The sequence below is a fragment of the Mchenga conophoros genome, linkage group LG3 (genome assembly GCF_057382185.1).
Source record: "Mchenga conophoros isolate Kocher_MC1m ecotype Shallow Benthic linkage group LG3, M_conophoros_male_GT1.1, whole genome shotgun sequence".
In the NCBI taxonomy this organism is placed as follows: Eukaryota; Metazoa; Chordata; class Actinopteri; order Cichliformes; family Cichlidae; genus Mchenga; species Mchenga conophoros.
In genome coordinates, this window is record NC_140528.1 from 33,792,967 (window position 1) to 33,808,264 (window position 15,298).

At 42.9% G+C, this 15,298-nt stretch overlaps 1 protein-coding gene and 1 pseudogene across 1 annotated transcript; one reads left to right on the forward strand and one right to left on the reverse strand.

Moving 5' to 3' along the window:
- The first annotated feature begins 1,541 nt into the window (after positions 1–1,541).
- Positions 1,542–3,221, forward strand: LOC146578288 (E3 ubiquitin-protein ligase TRIM21-like; annotated as a pseudogene).
- Positions 3,222–4,465: 1,244 nt separating this feature from the next.
- On the reverse strand, positions 4,466–11,886 carry LOC146578289 (CST complex subunit CTC1-like). Its single transcript, XM_085267798.1, has 6 exons — positions 11,753–11,886; positions 11,517–11,679; positions 11,259–11,314; positions 10,996–11,152; positions 10,103–10,289; positions 4,466–4,707 (listed from the first exon to the last, which is right to left on the reverse strand). The coding sequence occupies exons 1-6, from the start codon at positions 11,884–11,886 to the stop codon at positions 4,466–4,468; spliced, it is 939 nt and encodes a 312-aa protein (XP_085123924.1).
- Positions 11,887–15,298: the final 3,412 nt, after the last annotated feature.

Here is a 15,298-nt window from a genome sequence, read left to right on the forward strand (position 1 = left end):
GCGTCAGGAACATCGGCTGGGCAGGGAAAGCGGACCCAACGCACTCCGCCTCCATCACGACCAACTAGACGTGGAAGGAGTGATGTTTTAGTGACAACATGAAAGATGAGTGTGACCGTTCAGTTTGTGGGTTACAACAGAAAATGATACATTTATTGTTCTCGTGTGTTATCGGACGGGATCGTTTTAACAAACCGAGGACATTTTCCTGATAATTATCTGTATCCTCCTGTAACTTTACTGTTTAAAGAGCTAAAACCTCCAACATTTCAGGATCAATAAGTCCTTATAAGACGTGTTTGTGAGCTAAAAATCAAGAATGTGGGATACTGTTTGTCTGTGTCAGCCAAACAACTTCACATCTTTGTAACGACTGTTAAAAAGATGTTCATCCTGTTGATCCTGTTCATCTGGACGCTGCACTGTACAGCAGACACGACGTAGTTCAGTTTGTGTTTCAGATGAACCAGTTTGTGTCTGAGTGTGTTGCTGGGTCTCCACCAGTTACTCTGACAACTGAAGGTTCAAGATTTTTATTTTGACATTTGCACACAGGACCAACAGTCCATGCACAGTGGAATACTTGTGCAGAGCTTTCCAAGTCAAATCACACTTTAACAATATAAAGACAGAAAAAGCAGAAGGATAGAAATGAAGTCCGGAGTAGGGTAGTCGTACTATTTTCTATATACAAAGAAAAAGAAGAAAATGTACAGAGAGTGTGTAGTTCTCTACCTCTTATCGCACTCACAGTGTTGCACATTTGTTCCACAGATCTGTTTCACAAGTCTGTTGTGAGTGTATTGCCCGATGGTCAGTGAACCGATGATACATTCAAAGTGAGGTTAAGCAGTGCTGTGTTATTTTAAGTGTTCAGTGTGTTTTTGTTTGCCGTCAGTCTGACAGTTGTGGGGAAGAAGCTGTTGAAGAATCGTGTTCTGTGTGTGATGCTGCTGTCCGCTCTGTTGTGTCTGAGATTGTATGTGCAGCTTTGTATGTGCAGGTCCATGGATGCAAGTGTTGTTCCCATAATCCTCTCTGCAGACTTTCTGACTCTGCAGAGCCTTCCTCTCTGTCTGTGTAGTGTTTCCATACCAGACAGTGATGCCTGCGGTGAGGATGCTGTCTATCAGTCCTCTGCAGGCCTGGGTGAGAGGGTGGTGGTTCATGCCAGCTTTCCTGAGCAGCCGAATGAAATAAAGCCTTTGCTGGGCTTTTTTCACAGTTGCTGTAGTGTTGAGAGTCCAGCTCAGGTCTGATGTAACCTGCAGTCCCAGGAATCTGTGGCTGTTTGCCCTCTCCACCTCCGTCCCTTTGACGATAAGAGGCTGCAGGGGAGGGAGTTCTTCCAAAAGTGCAGTATTCATTCCTTGGTCCGTGTTGAGGATGAGGTGAAGAAGCTTCTGTGATGAGTAGAAACTTAAAGAAGTCCAGACGCTTTTCTCTCCAAGCTCCTCAGACTACTGACGCTTGTTTCTCTCTTTGTAAAATGAAATTTAAAGTGAATTTTGAATCAAATGTTTCTCTTCTTTCTCCCTCAGAGTGCAGACATGTCTGCTGCCAGCAATCTGCGATCTGAAGATCAGTTTCTGTGCTCCATCTGTCTGGATGTGTTCACTGATCCAGTCACTACACCATGTGGACACAACTTCTGCAAAACCTGCATCAGTCAGCACTGGGACATGAGTCAGAGCTGTCAGTGTCCCATGTGTAAAGAGACTTTCTACACTCGACCTCAGCTGAAGATCAACACGTTGTTCTCTGAGATGGTTGCTCAGTTCAGACGTGAAGCTCAGCAGAAAGCCAGCAGCAGCAGCTCAGAGCAACAAGCTGCCAAACCAGGAGAAGTTCCCTGTGACGTCTGCACTGGAACCAGACTGAAGGCCCTGAAATCCTGCCTGGTGTGTCAGACCTCCTACTGTCAGACTCACCTGGAGCCTCATCTGACACTGAAAGGTCTGAAAAGACATCAGCTGGTTGATGCTGTGGAGAACCTGGAAGGCAGGATGTGCACGAAGCACGATAAACTCCTGGAGCTGTTCTGTAAGACCGACCAGACATGTGTCTGCATGCTCTGCTCTGTTTTAGACCACAAGAACCACGAGTTTGTTCCTCTGAGAGAAGAATATGAAGGAAAGAAGGCAGAGCTGGAGAAGACAGAGGCTGAGATTCAGCAGATGATCCAGAAGAGACGACTGAAGATTCAGGAGATCACAGAGTCGGTGAAGATGAGTAAAGATGCTGCAGACAGACAGAAAGCAGAAGGTGTTCAGGTCCTCACGGCTCTGATGGAGTCTGTTGAGAGACGCCTGAAGGAGCTCATGAAGGAGATCGAAGACAAACAGGAAGCTACAGAGAAACAGGCTGAAGGTCTCATCAAAGATCTGGAACAGGAAATCTCTGAGCTGATGGAGAGAAGCTCTGAGGTGGAGCAGCTCTCACGCTCTGAAGACCACCTCCACCTCCTCCAAAGCTTCTCCTCCCTGAAAGCTGCTCCACCCAGCAAGGACTGGACAGAGGTCAGAGTCCGTCCACCATCATATGAGGGGACTGTGGGGAGAGCTGTGGCTCAGCTGGAGGAGACAATCAGGAAACTCATGAAGAAGAAGCTGTTAGAGGCTGAGCTGCAGAGGGTGCAGCAGCATGAGGTGGATGTGACTCTGGATCCTGATACAGCTCATCCTAATCTCATCCTGTCTGATGATGGAAAACAAGTGTACTGTGGTGATGTGAGGAAGAATCTTCCAGACAACCCAGAGAGATTTTCTCAGTGTCCTAATGTTTTAGGAGAGCAGAGTTTCTCTTCAGGCAGATTTTACTTTGAGGTTCAGGTTAAAGGAAAGACTAAATGGACTTTAGGAGTGGCCACAGAGTCGATCAACAGGAAGGGACAAATCACACTGAGTCCTCAGGATGGTTTCTGGACTGTGTGGCTGAGAAATGGAAATGAGTACGAAGCTCTTGCTGGTCCTTCAGTCCCCCTCTGTCTTCATCCTGGTCCTGAGAAGGTGGGGGTGTTTGTGGATTATGAGGAGGGTCTGGTCTCCTTTTATGATGTAGGTGCTGCAGCTCTGATCTACTCCTTTACTGGCTGCTCCTTCACTCACAAACTCCACCCATTCTTCTGTCCCAGTCCTAATGATGGAGGTAAAAACTCTGCACCTCTGATCATCTGTCCTGTCAATCAAACTGATCAACGACTGATTTAATTGGATGAATGATTGATTTTTCTTGAAGGGAACAAATGAACATATTGAGTGTAAATCCTCTACAGTCTCCATGTTTCTATAGAATCTGATCATCAGGACTCTGATTCACACTTTGATTCTCATGGAGTTTGATTTGAACAGAAGAAAAGTTGAATCAGGAAATGTTCCCACTGATGGAGACTCGAGCTGAAGAGCAAATATCAGAGAACAAATGTCCAAAAGCTTCATTTCCAATAAAGTTTGTTCAATGCTTTGAGTGAATCCAGACTCATGTGTGGCTGTTATACGGAGCATCAGAGTCCAGCTGAGTTATGTTGGATACAAACTGCTTATTTTGGCTCTGTGAGGAGTTTTGTTCACTGAAAACTGATGAGACGGATAATATTCAAAGAACTCTGTAGAGATTCATGCATCCATGTTCTCCACCTGCAGGTGTGGAGGAGAAAGGTGGAGCACAGACTGCTGCATCCTTCCAGTCACATCATTTTGATGATTATATTTGCATGTTGTGATGATTTGGGTTAAAGACAAACAGAGTTGAACGGCTGCAGTCACAGCATGAAGACGATGCTGAAGCTGAGCTGTCAGTGAACATGTTTCACTGTGATTTGATTTGAAGAATAGAAAGTGTGTGTGGCTGCTGACAGCTGCAGTCTCTGCTAGTCTGCATAACACACACACAACTTTCCCCCTGAGGCAACGATGCAGCAACAACACAAAGAACAGCTGCAGACACACACACACACACACACACACTGTTAAAGAACACTTTACTGTTTAAGGCAGAATTCCTCAGTAACAATGATTTGAGGTCTCTACAAGTGTCTACTGTGGTTTTAGCTCAACATGTGTCCTTCATGTCACAAACAAGATGGCTGCTAGGGTGCAGACACACAGCTTGGCAGGTCCTGTGCGTTTGCCTAAAAAACCATCTAAAAACCCCTGGATCTTGACATCAACTTGTCTTTTTGTTTTTATGCATTTTTATCTTCTGTGGAGTTCGACATGTCCAAGAAAGCTGGATAATTATACCACTTTCCCAGCCAAATGGAGCCAACATCTTTTGTTCACAAGATTCTTGGATTTTGGTCATGCTAGACCACCCCCAGGTAAACATGAACAATCAAATATACCACGTCTGTCGCTGGAGATTCTGAAACTTGTTCTGATGCTACTTTTGGCTGGTGATATAGAACTAAATCCTGGACCAAATTCAAACATCAGTGATTTGGACTGGCTACAACTAATTAGCCTAGTTAGCCTAGGCCTGCCTCGGCCTCCATTTCAGCAGCCTGGGCCTCCACCTCAGCTGCCTGGGCCTCCACCTCAGCTGCCTGGGCCTCCATTTCAGCTGCCCGGGCCTCCATTGCAGCTAGCTGGGCTTTCACCTCAGTTGCTCGGGCCTCCACCTCGGCTGCCTGGGCCTCCACCTCAGCTAGCTGGGCTTCCACCTCGGCTGCCTGGGCCTCCACCTTGGCTGCCTGGGCTTCCACCTCAGCTGCTCGGACCTCGACCTAGGCTGTCTGGGCCTCCACCTCGGCTGTCAGGGCCTCCACCTCGGCTGCCTGGGCCCCCAACGGAGCTGCCTGGGCCCCCAACAGAGCTGCCTGGGCCCCCAACGGAGCTGCCTGGGCCCCCACCTGCTGTACCCAAACTACAGTCTCCGGTAAAGGGTTTCTCATCATTAAATGCTCATAGTATTGTCAACAAAAGGACAAGAAATCCTGCTATTAAAATTTACAGAGGAACAAAGATCTGCAAGACATTTAATCAGGCTAAAGTAATCTGGGACACTAAAAATAAACCAAAGGGGCTTCTATGTGGACACATTAACATTCGCAGTATGTTACCAAAGCATGAGCAACTGGAACATATTCTAAGCAATTCCAATATTTCTATTTTGGGTATCTCTGAATCTTGGCTCACAAGTTCTTCTCCGGAGTCTGCGGTTGTCTTTCCAGAGTACACAGTATTCAGAAGGGATAGAATTGGAACAAGAGGAGGAGGAATACTTGTGTATGTAAAAAAACACCTGGATTGCTCTTTACTTAGTTCACCAATAGATGTCGAAATAGAACATATTTCTGTTAAAATCACTCTTTCCCCAGAAATGTCATTTACGTTGATCTGTTTATATCGCCCTCCTTCAGCAAAGAATATTTTTTATGAACAACTACAGGTATTACTTAAATATCATGCTATAAATAATAAGTCTAATGAAATAATTGTAATGGGAGATTTTAATGTCAACTGGGACTGTGAAAAGGGCAGAAAAACACTCAAGGACATAATGGAGACTTTGAACTTTACTCAACACATTGAACAACCCACAAGAATAACAAGACACTCTAAAACTAAAATAGATCTGGTTTTCTTTTTTTTTTTTTTTCTTTTTTTTAAATGACATCAGAAACAGCAGTATGCGACATTACGTGATGGCAGAGCTTCAGTTCATCCTTTGTCATTCAAAAAAATAGATCTGGTTTTCAGTAATAAGCCCGAGCGAATTATTAAATCTTATAATTTTATCACTGGTATTTCAGACCACAATTTTATATTATTTTCTAGAAAACTTATAAAATAATGGGTTAAGAATGACTTTCAAAGTTCATCTAATAGGAGATCCTTTTATGAATTCATACCAAGAAGTCAGCGACAAAATGTAGCAGAAGCATTAGCATCAGTTAACTGGGAGCCTTTATTGTGTAGTGATGATCCACAATTCTGCAGCAGTCACTTCACTGACATTGTCAAGGATGTTATATCAACATACTCCATTAGAGGTCGACAAAAAATAAAGACAACATCTAATTTGCCCTGGTTAAACAAAGAGTGCAAGAATTTAATGAAAACAAGAGATCAATTACTAAAGCAGTTCCTGAAAACAGGTCTACCTCTGGATAGACAGAGATTTACTTCAATGCGGAATAAAGTAACAAGAAGTTTGAGACAGGCCAAAGCAAAAATTTTTATAAATATAATTGAAAGAGCCAAAGGTAATGGTAAAATTATCTGGCAACACTTAAATAAATTACTTGGCCCTCATTCAAACAAAAGTAAAAACACAATTGAACTTTATGTAAATAACTCTATTGTTAGAGAGCCTCTATCTATTGCCAGTAACTTAAACACTTTCTTTATTTCATCTGTTAAGGAGATCAGTCAGAGCTTTGACTCAGTCGTATGCTCTGATAATGTGAATGATGTTGGTCAAAATTTGTTCACCATCACTCATATTTCAGACACTGAAGTTGCTAAACCAATTACAGGTTTAAAACAATCAAAAGCACTTGATGTATATGGTATTAACACAAACTTCCTAAAGGAACATATGGATTTGCTTGTACGTCCAACAACTCATGTTTTGAATATGTCTTTCAAACACTCCATTGTTCCAACAGATTGGAAAATTGCTGTAGTTACACCAATTTTCAAAGCAGGTGTGAAGACTGACATGGCTAATTATCGCCCCATAAGCATACTTCCGGTCGTATCTAAAATAGCTGAGAAGTGGATGGTTAAACTCCTCACTGCTCACCTAGAAAACACCCAACCCTCATTACATCCATTGCAGTTTGGCTTTCGGGCACATCACTCCACAGATACTGCCCTGTGTATGTTAGTGGAGAACTTGAAGAGCTTGCTGGACAAGAGTCCCTGTGTTGGAGCTGTATTTTTAGATCTGAGGAAGGCTTTTGACTCTGTAAACCATCAGATATTGTTGTCCAGATTGACTCGGTTTAATATCTCCAGTCAGGCTCTTCAGTGGTTTGCCTCATATCTCTCACACAGGAAACAGTGTGTGGTGTTGGATGGGGTTAAATCTCCATATTTAGACTGTGATACAGGGGTTCCTCAAGGATCTGTTCTTGGGCCCTTATTGTTCTCTCTTTTTATCAATAACTTACCCGAAGTCTGTCCAAATATATTTACTCAAATGTATGCAGATGATGCAGTTATATATACGCAAGCAAATAGTGTCCAGCAGGTGGCAAAAGATCTTACAGCTGCTTTAGCATTAATGCATAGCTGGCTGGAGGACTCATGCCTAATGTTGAACACCTCAAAAACTGTTGGTATGTATTTTTCAAAACGCCCCTTAAACTTGAAGCAGTCAAACATATTCCTGGATGGAGTAGAGCTTGAATTAGCTCCAGAATTTAAATATCTTGGGGTCATTCTAGACCCAACATTATCCTTCAAGAGTCACATAAATAAAGTGTCACAGGTTCTTAAATTTAATAATCGAAATTTTAATCATATACGTAATAATTTAAATATGAATGTTGCAAAAACTTATTTTTACTCAATGATCATCTCTCATATGGACTATTGTTTGACGTCCTGGTCACTTGCTTGTCCAACAACACTTATAACTATTGAAAACATTTATAAAAGAAGTTTAAAACTACTTGATAAAAAACCGACTTCCCACCACCACTGTCATGTGTTAAAAAAACATAAATTACTGAACTTCAATAATTTAGTGAAACTTAAAAGAGTGTGTTTAATATATAAAGTCTTACACTCCCTTGCTCCACCACCACTAAAGCAGTTCATTAGGCATAAAGAAAGCTCAGACAGGACCACTCGAGCTACAATCCGAGGAGACTTGTTTATACCCCACAGACGGACAGCATTTGGGCAGAACGTCCTCTCTGTCCAGGGAGGCCATCTGTGGAACAGTCTTCCTCAACCCATAAGAGAATGCTCGACATTCAACTTGTTTAAGGCAAAGGTTAAAAACTGGTTATGGACAAATCAAGTGTGTGATCATGTATGAGTTGTATAGTTTTAATGTTTTATTTGGGAACAGAATGGTGTGTATGTGTAAGTTTGGTGATGGAGTTTTTATTATGAATGAATGATGAATTATTATGTCTATTTTTATGCTTAAGGACAACAGATGGAAATTAGCCCTTGGCTATAATCTGGTATGTTTACATTCATGTAATTTTTTCTTTACATTTATGTTCATTAACATGCACTGTCCTAAATAAATAGAAAAAAAAAAAAAAACCCATACTGAAACATGTTTTTCTTTCTGCCGTACAAACTATTTGATCACAACATCTTTGCTTTTTTCCTCCAATCGTTTATTCTGATTATTTTATTTAGTTTAACTTTGAAAAGCTTAAAATTGAACTCTTAACCTGATTTAAACGTTTAATTTCTCATTAACTCAGACTTTTAATTTATTTCCTTGTTTAATGTATTATTTCTTTATCCTTGTTTAAGTTTTGCCGATCCTTTCTGTGTAACCTGTTTAATCTGACCTTTGACCCTTTAATTTTAACTTAACAGTACTCTTGTTTTGACCTTTGACCTCTTTATTCCTTATAACCAAAGAAACCCTTTTATCTGATATTTTCACCTTATTGATTGATTATATATATCTATTATATTTTCTCACCTTATTTTGACCTTTGACCTATGTCCTTGTTAGCCTTGATCTTCCTTCATCAAACGTGAAATTTCTTTCACCTTTGAACTTAAAGCTTAAATCAAACCTTTGTTAAAAAGCTTCTTACCAACTTGTAATTCCAACTTTCTGCATTAAACACGTATCTTATCATATAAACACTGGATCACTGAGAGAACTTTAGGCAGAACCAAATGAAGCAGCTGACCTCGTCAAACTCACAGCGACAGTAACTGACAGTGAATTATTTTAATCTTCTTCATTGTATTTGTTAGAAACATTTATTTTCCTTTAATTGGACTTTGGTTAAGTTCAATCCGATGTATTAACCGACCTTTGAGGTGAAGTGCAGCTGCGAAGAACGCTACGGCAGGCAATGAGGTGCGTTTAATGTCGCTCTGTTAATTTGAGCGTCCATAAATTGAATGTCTTATTTTTCTTACTTTATTATTGCTCATTTATTGGAGAATTTGGCCATTTAATTAAGGTAGATTTTATGTTGTTGGTGGTAAAGATCTGGATGGATATTTTACTTTATTCTGTGTTTCTATTTTTCAGTTTTACTTTTCAAGACTTGGTGAATTGCCTTTTTCTACTTTTTGTTTAGTTTTGTTAAAATTAGCAGCAGTGAGAAGTGTTGTTGTCGGTCTTGAATATATTTGATGTAGCCCATACTGTTAAGGTAAGTGTCATGTTTTTAGTTGTTAGTCTGATGAAGAATCTTTTATTTTTCTCCAAAAGTTGATTGTGTTTATCTGGACATAGTGTTTTTCAGGTCCAGCTGAATGCAGGTTTCCCCAGTCTTATACGTGTCAGGAGCATCAGCACAGCTGAAATGCATTTTTCCTAAGCACCGCGTCTCTGTGGCTTTTAAACCCCAAAACACGCTAAAACAAAAATGGCTCCACCCCAAGGATGGGGTCCCCCGGTGTAGTTTCCACTGTGACAGACTGTAGGCTTCCTCAGAGTGAGGCTGAGAGCGGCAGGCCCAGCTGGAGTCTGACCCGTGTCACACAGTGGAGGTCAAACCTTCTGTGCCACAAACACCAGATTAACCAGTTTCACTCATCATCCTTCTACTGTCAGATTTTACTGGTGCAGGTTTGATGAATCACCATCTGAGAACGTCTCTGATGTGGGCGCCACCCACAGGGATCACTTCCTGTAGAAGGGTCACATGACCTGTTATAGGCCCCTTTGTGATGATGACAGCGACGCCCCTTTCGTGTGAGGTTAAACCCAGAGAGCTTCGTGTGACCTCTGACCCTGATCACCAGCGTTAGGGTCAGTGAAGGTGAGATACCATGTGACAGGAGGAACAATAAAGTTTTATTTGTACGAACACGTAGAACAGATGAAGTCAGAACGAAGCAGGTGGAGCTCAGTCAGGGTGGAGGTGCAGACAGGTGAGCTGAAGGGGAGGAGCCAGTCTGGTCAGGAACTGTCTGTCTCCTCGAGTGAACCTCCTCACCTCTGAAACACACACGACTCTGAAGGTTGCAGTCAGGGTTGGTCAGGGTGGTGAGGGTGGGGTTACCTTCTGGTCTCTGGTTGGTGTGTTTCCTGCAGGTGAGGCTGAGCGGCCGAATCATGACATCGCTGCTGCACAGACACAACAGGAAGTGGAGGAGGAAGTCGTCAGCGTCCCCGTCACACACCTGAGACAGACACAGAGGTTATGTCTCTGCAGACTCACGGCTCGGCCCTGTGGAAACGTCCTGCAGGATGCCTGTTTCTCTCTGTGGTGGCCCCCCCACAGTGTCCCCACCGTGCTTCACTGTGTGGACGCTGTTCTTTGGGTTGTAGCTGCATCTTCTTCTCGTTTCACCTCCTCTGACCACAGGACGTTTCAGTCTGCAGGTCTTCGTCCTCAGCAGTGTGGCTGAAGGTGTCTGCAGACGTGGAGCTCTGTGAGCTCACAGTGCGTCCCTGTGCAGCCTGTAGAGTCTTTGAAGTCTTTGCTCTGACAGGCTTGTTCTGTGCTGGGCGGCTCTTTGACTTTCTTCAGGTTTCCCTTCCTGGCACTCTGATAACCTCAGATATCCACAACGTGAATCCTCACAAACATCTTTTTTTCTCTCTTTTCACTCAAACCTTCTGACGTTTTCACACCGACTGTAAATATGAAGAAAACCCTCAGTTTGACGCCACGCCCCCAAACCAGTTCAGCAGTAAAGTGTGAGCAGACGGAGCTGTTACCAGGATGTAAACAGGATGTGCCCTTTCACAGTTAAAGCCTCAGGAATAAAAACATGACCCGATCTTAAATTTTTAAAGATAAAATAAAGTTTAAAGACGACGATGAGCATGTGACTCACCTGTGACTCACCTGTGACAGGTAAATATATACACCTGGCTACTGACCTGGCTCTGCCCACGAGGGAAGACTCTGATGTGACCTCTGACCCTGAGTGCTCTCTGAAGCCCCTCCCACTGAGCATCAGCCAATCCCAGCAGAGCAGGAACCAGAGCAGCTGAGAACCAGATGTCAGCCTCACCTGTCCCGTCATCGATCACCAGCCTGATCGAAGAGCAGAGCCACATGGTTTGATCATGTGACTGTCACCTGACTCATCCAGGTGATTAACACGTATCAGCAGGTGAGCTCAACAGGAAGCTGCTCTTACTTTGCTTTGGACTGAAACACTGACGAGGTCGAGTGACACTGAGAGCTGCTGCAGCCCTGAGAGAGAGAGAGCAACAGGTAAACACACACACCTGAAATCGTGAGCAGTTTCCTCCAAAACGACACTTTACTTACTGCACCAACACTAACACACCACCAACACGCTAACAACACATGAAGCACTCTGAGTACTTTCACTGCACCCGAGAAACTGCAACTGAGCACATCCTGTACACACTGTGTGTATTTTATGCAGTACCTGTGTGTACACGCTGCCACACAGCGAGCAGCTCCACTGCAGTTGCAGGAACAGGAAACACACCACGTGACCTTTGACCTGTCCCACAGCGCACCTCTGCTTGCTGCTCAGAGCCCACTCACCCAGGTGCATGATGGGAGCAGGAGGAGGAGGCTGGGCCGAGCTGATAGAAACCAAACAAACAAATAAACAACAGCACGACAAACACGTGAACCAGACTTTACCTGTAAACTTACCTGGTGTCTCCCAGGGAGACCACAGTTATGGAGCTGACAGGTAAGTACGTGCAGTACACACTTCCTGTCCTGAAACACACACACAGGTAAACCGCACAGGTACGTAACCATCGGCGTGACTTTGTATTGAACATTGGGGGGTCAAGATCTCTGTCTAAATAAATAAATCTGGGTACATTTCCAGATGATTAAACAACTATTTTGCTGGTAACACCTGAAACCAGTAAAGAAAACCAGCAGCCTATTGATGCAAGATAATCCATAACTTTATTGGGGCTGACATTGTTGGAAATGAGTCCAAATAAAGAGTCCAAACATTTATAAGCCTGTCTATGTGTGTCTCACCTGGACAGCCTCCTCTGGACACCAGACAACAGCAGAGTGTTACCCGGCAACAGGCCAGGTGGGTAGGGGGTGTGGCTTAAGTCCAGGTACACCTGCAGACTCCTCCCAGCTTGGTCACAAAGAGTGAGACGCACACCTGCACACACACATTCAGCTAACAGTCAGACCAGGGGTCCGTTCTTCGTACCTCGCTACGTAAATTAGCTGGATTAGATTGTTGACGATTTCACGTGATCCTGGATCGTTCGGTTCTCCGAAGCTCATCCGGGACTTGCTGTCATAGCAACAGATCCATAAGCGTAAACCTGCTCGGGAGCAGGCTTACTTTATGTAAACAAGATCGCGGCCACTCAGGTATGTCCGCTTCATGTATACGAAAGCAACTGTGCAATATACTCACTCAAATGAGCAATCCTATTTATCCATATTGTATATTCTGTATCTATATATGTGTATATGTGGTGTATTTATGCTTATATCCTTACTCTCATTCCCCTTAATGTATCTGTAACATGCAACTTCCTTCGGTGCTTTGCTACTGGAAACTGAATTTCCTGGAGGAACCCACCCGAGGGATTAATAAAGTTTCATCTAATCTAATCTAATCTAATCTACTTGGGTTTTCTTCCTCTAGCCCTCATGTTTACTCAAGGTTTAGTTCTGTCTTCATGCCGATTTTCTTGTTCAGTCGTGTCTCATGTTGCAGTTTGTCAATCCTGTCCCTGTGCTCTGTGTTCCCTCTGTTCAGTATCAAGTCTGTGCCTCATGTGTTTCCTGTTTTATTTTGATAGTCCCTGTCCTGTGTGCAGTGTGCTTGGTTTTGCTTCCCTTCTGTCATTAGGCCTGATTTGTCCCAGATGTGTTACCACCTATTCCCCATCTTCTCGTAGTCCTGCTTGTGTATTTAAGCCCTGTGTTTCTCTGTTAGTTGTTGTGTTGTACCCTCACTGTACTGTGTTTTGTTTTCTATGTGCTTCTGGTAATGTTCTGGTTCACTCTTTCCTGGTTTGATTTTCTAGTTTCCCGGGTTTCTAGTTTGGGCTTAAGTTTTGAGTTTCTAGTTTTGTTTTCTTCTATTTCTATTTGAATGTTCTCCAGCAATAAAGCTGCCACTTTAGTTAATCATTCTGTCTCTGGGTCCTGCGTTTGGGTCCTACATCCTGCCTGCCACCTCAACACCTTTAATTTTACAGCTTCTTAGTTATTATAAAGTGCTGCAACTCATAATGTTTTCTAAGATAGTAAAACCAGATTTAAACCGACTACTTCTACAAAGATGGAGCTAAAGTGATGATATACATTTATAGTTTGGACTTGGACACATACAGTCTGTTTTTCCTTATAACTACATGTGAGTTCAATTAACATTTTGTAGGAAAAGGGAATTTGTTTTTTAAAAGGATTATAGATTCGGAGCTGAATTACCCAACGGAACATCTCATTCACTGACGTTTGCTGGAGAAGCTGCTCTGCCTCTTTGTGATGGAGCAGCAGCGTGACGTACTGAAGACTGTTAACGGGGAAGTGCTGAAGCTGAAGGCGTCTCTCTGCTGCTCAGACTGACGTTCAGTCGTCATCCAGACAACATGAAGACTGCACCGGTCTCTCTGCTCCTCGGTGAGTCAAACACTAAAATCACCGATTTATTTATCACAGCTCCAACAAACAATATGGCAGGAAAACAACCTTTCAGCAGTTACAAGCTTGCAGCTACTGACTTTAAAGTTCATGTAAAAATTCTGAAAAGTTTCGTCAAGGCGAGAGGAACAGTTCATTCTCCTTCTTATGTCTTTCTGGTTTCATTTGATTGGTGGCTGTGAAGTTGGGCAGGAACCAAGAAGGGATGTTAATGTTGAATAATGGAGCTCACAGTTTTAACTGAAATGTATGAAGAGTGATAGAAAATGGTTTCAAACATGCATGATGAAAGTTTTTCGGTTTAAATCGATCTCATCATCACTGCAAACATCTCAGAGGTTCAGACTCTCAGCAGTTTAACCTGGAGTCCTGCAGGAAAGTCACCATATAGTCTGGACTAAGTCAGCGATTAAACTTTCTGCCCAGCTAAGTGTCAGTAACATGAAGACCAAAAGAACAAAAGAGACTTGACCTCTTTTCATCAAACATCTCTTCAGTCAGGAAACCACAGCCTCTGACTGCATGAAGCACAGGGTCCTCTGACTGCGTCCCCTCTTTTATCTAGTCTTCACTTCCTCTATTCACAGCCAATTTTCCATTAAGAGGACTGAGTGTATTCAAACAACCACAGACGGTTTTGACTGTTAAAGTTCCCATTCCCGTTGACATGATGACCTTTAAACAGCAGCAGTGTGGGAGTGAAACAGGCCGCAAATCTGAAAATGAAAACTGTGCTTTTGAAGGGTGGCTTCTTAGTCCCACACTTTCTTCTCTGCACATGAATGAAAGCTCATCCATGCACAGTTCCTTCTCCATTGTTTACAATGCTGTGCACTGTGATGTTTACCGTTGATTGCCATCTGATCAAAAAATGTATAGAAAACAGGAAAAGACAGGCTAACCTGCGTTGCTGTCTCGGTGGTATTTTATAACTTCCTGTTCCTGTTACAGTGCACGGTGGTGTTTGTGTAGTTTAATCTGCGTGGCTCACAGATCTGGCAAAAATACAGACCTTCCATAATTAAGTAGAAGAACAAATACTACTGTTCAAAAATACTCCAGTAAAAGATGAAGTACTGATTCAACTTATTAACTCAAGTTAAAGTAAAAAAAAAAGTACAGACTATGAAATGTACTCAAAGTAAGAAAGTACAAAGTAGTAGCAGTAAAACCCTGGCTGATTGTGACCCACACCCATTACCACACCTTGGCTCATGTGATTAGGTAGAGGATCATCAGGGGGTCCATTGTCCCTCTCAGTGGGAAACTCCCACAGAGCTTAAATGTGGGTCTCTTCACCGTTTGATCCTAGAACTGAAGAAGCTTCTCAGATGAGAGGTGAAACGTCTTCAAGCAACTTAAAGAAGTCCAGACGCTTTTCTTTCCAAGCTCCTTAGGTTGTGGCAGATACTTCAGGAGATTAAAAAGTTTCCTGAGAGAAAAAAAACAACAACAAAAAAAAAACTGTGCAGCCTCAGTCTTTCTTTAAATGACCTCTGACCTCCTGTTTCAGGTGTGTGTGTGCTGCTGCTGTCTGCACTGACTGTTTGTGCAGGTGAGTAG

Coding starts and splice junctions, on each gene's coding strand:
- LOC146578289 (XM_085267798.1), bottom strand. CDS start 11,886: ATGTTCAATACAAAGTCACGCCGATGGTTACGTACCTGTGCGGTTTAC. Junction 11,680..11,752: donor GTCTCCCTGGGAGACACCAG/GTAAGTTTACAG, acceptor GGTTTCTATCAG/CTCGGCCCAGCCTCCTCCTC. Junction 4,708..10,102: donor GAGTCGTGTGTGTTTCAGAG/GTGAGGAGGTTC, acceptor AGGTCCGAGCAG/CTGAGGTGGAAGCCCAGGCA.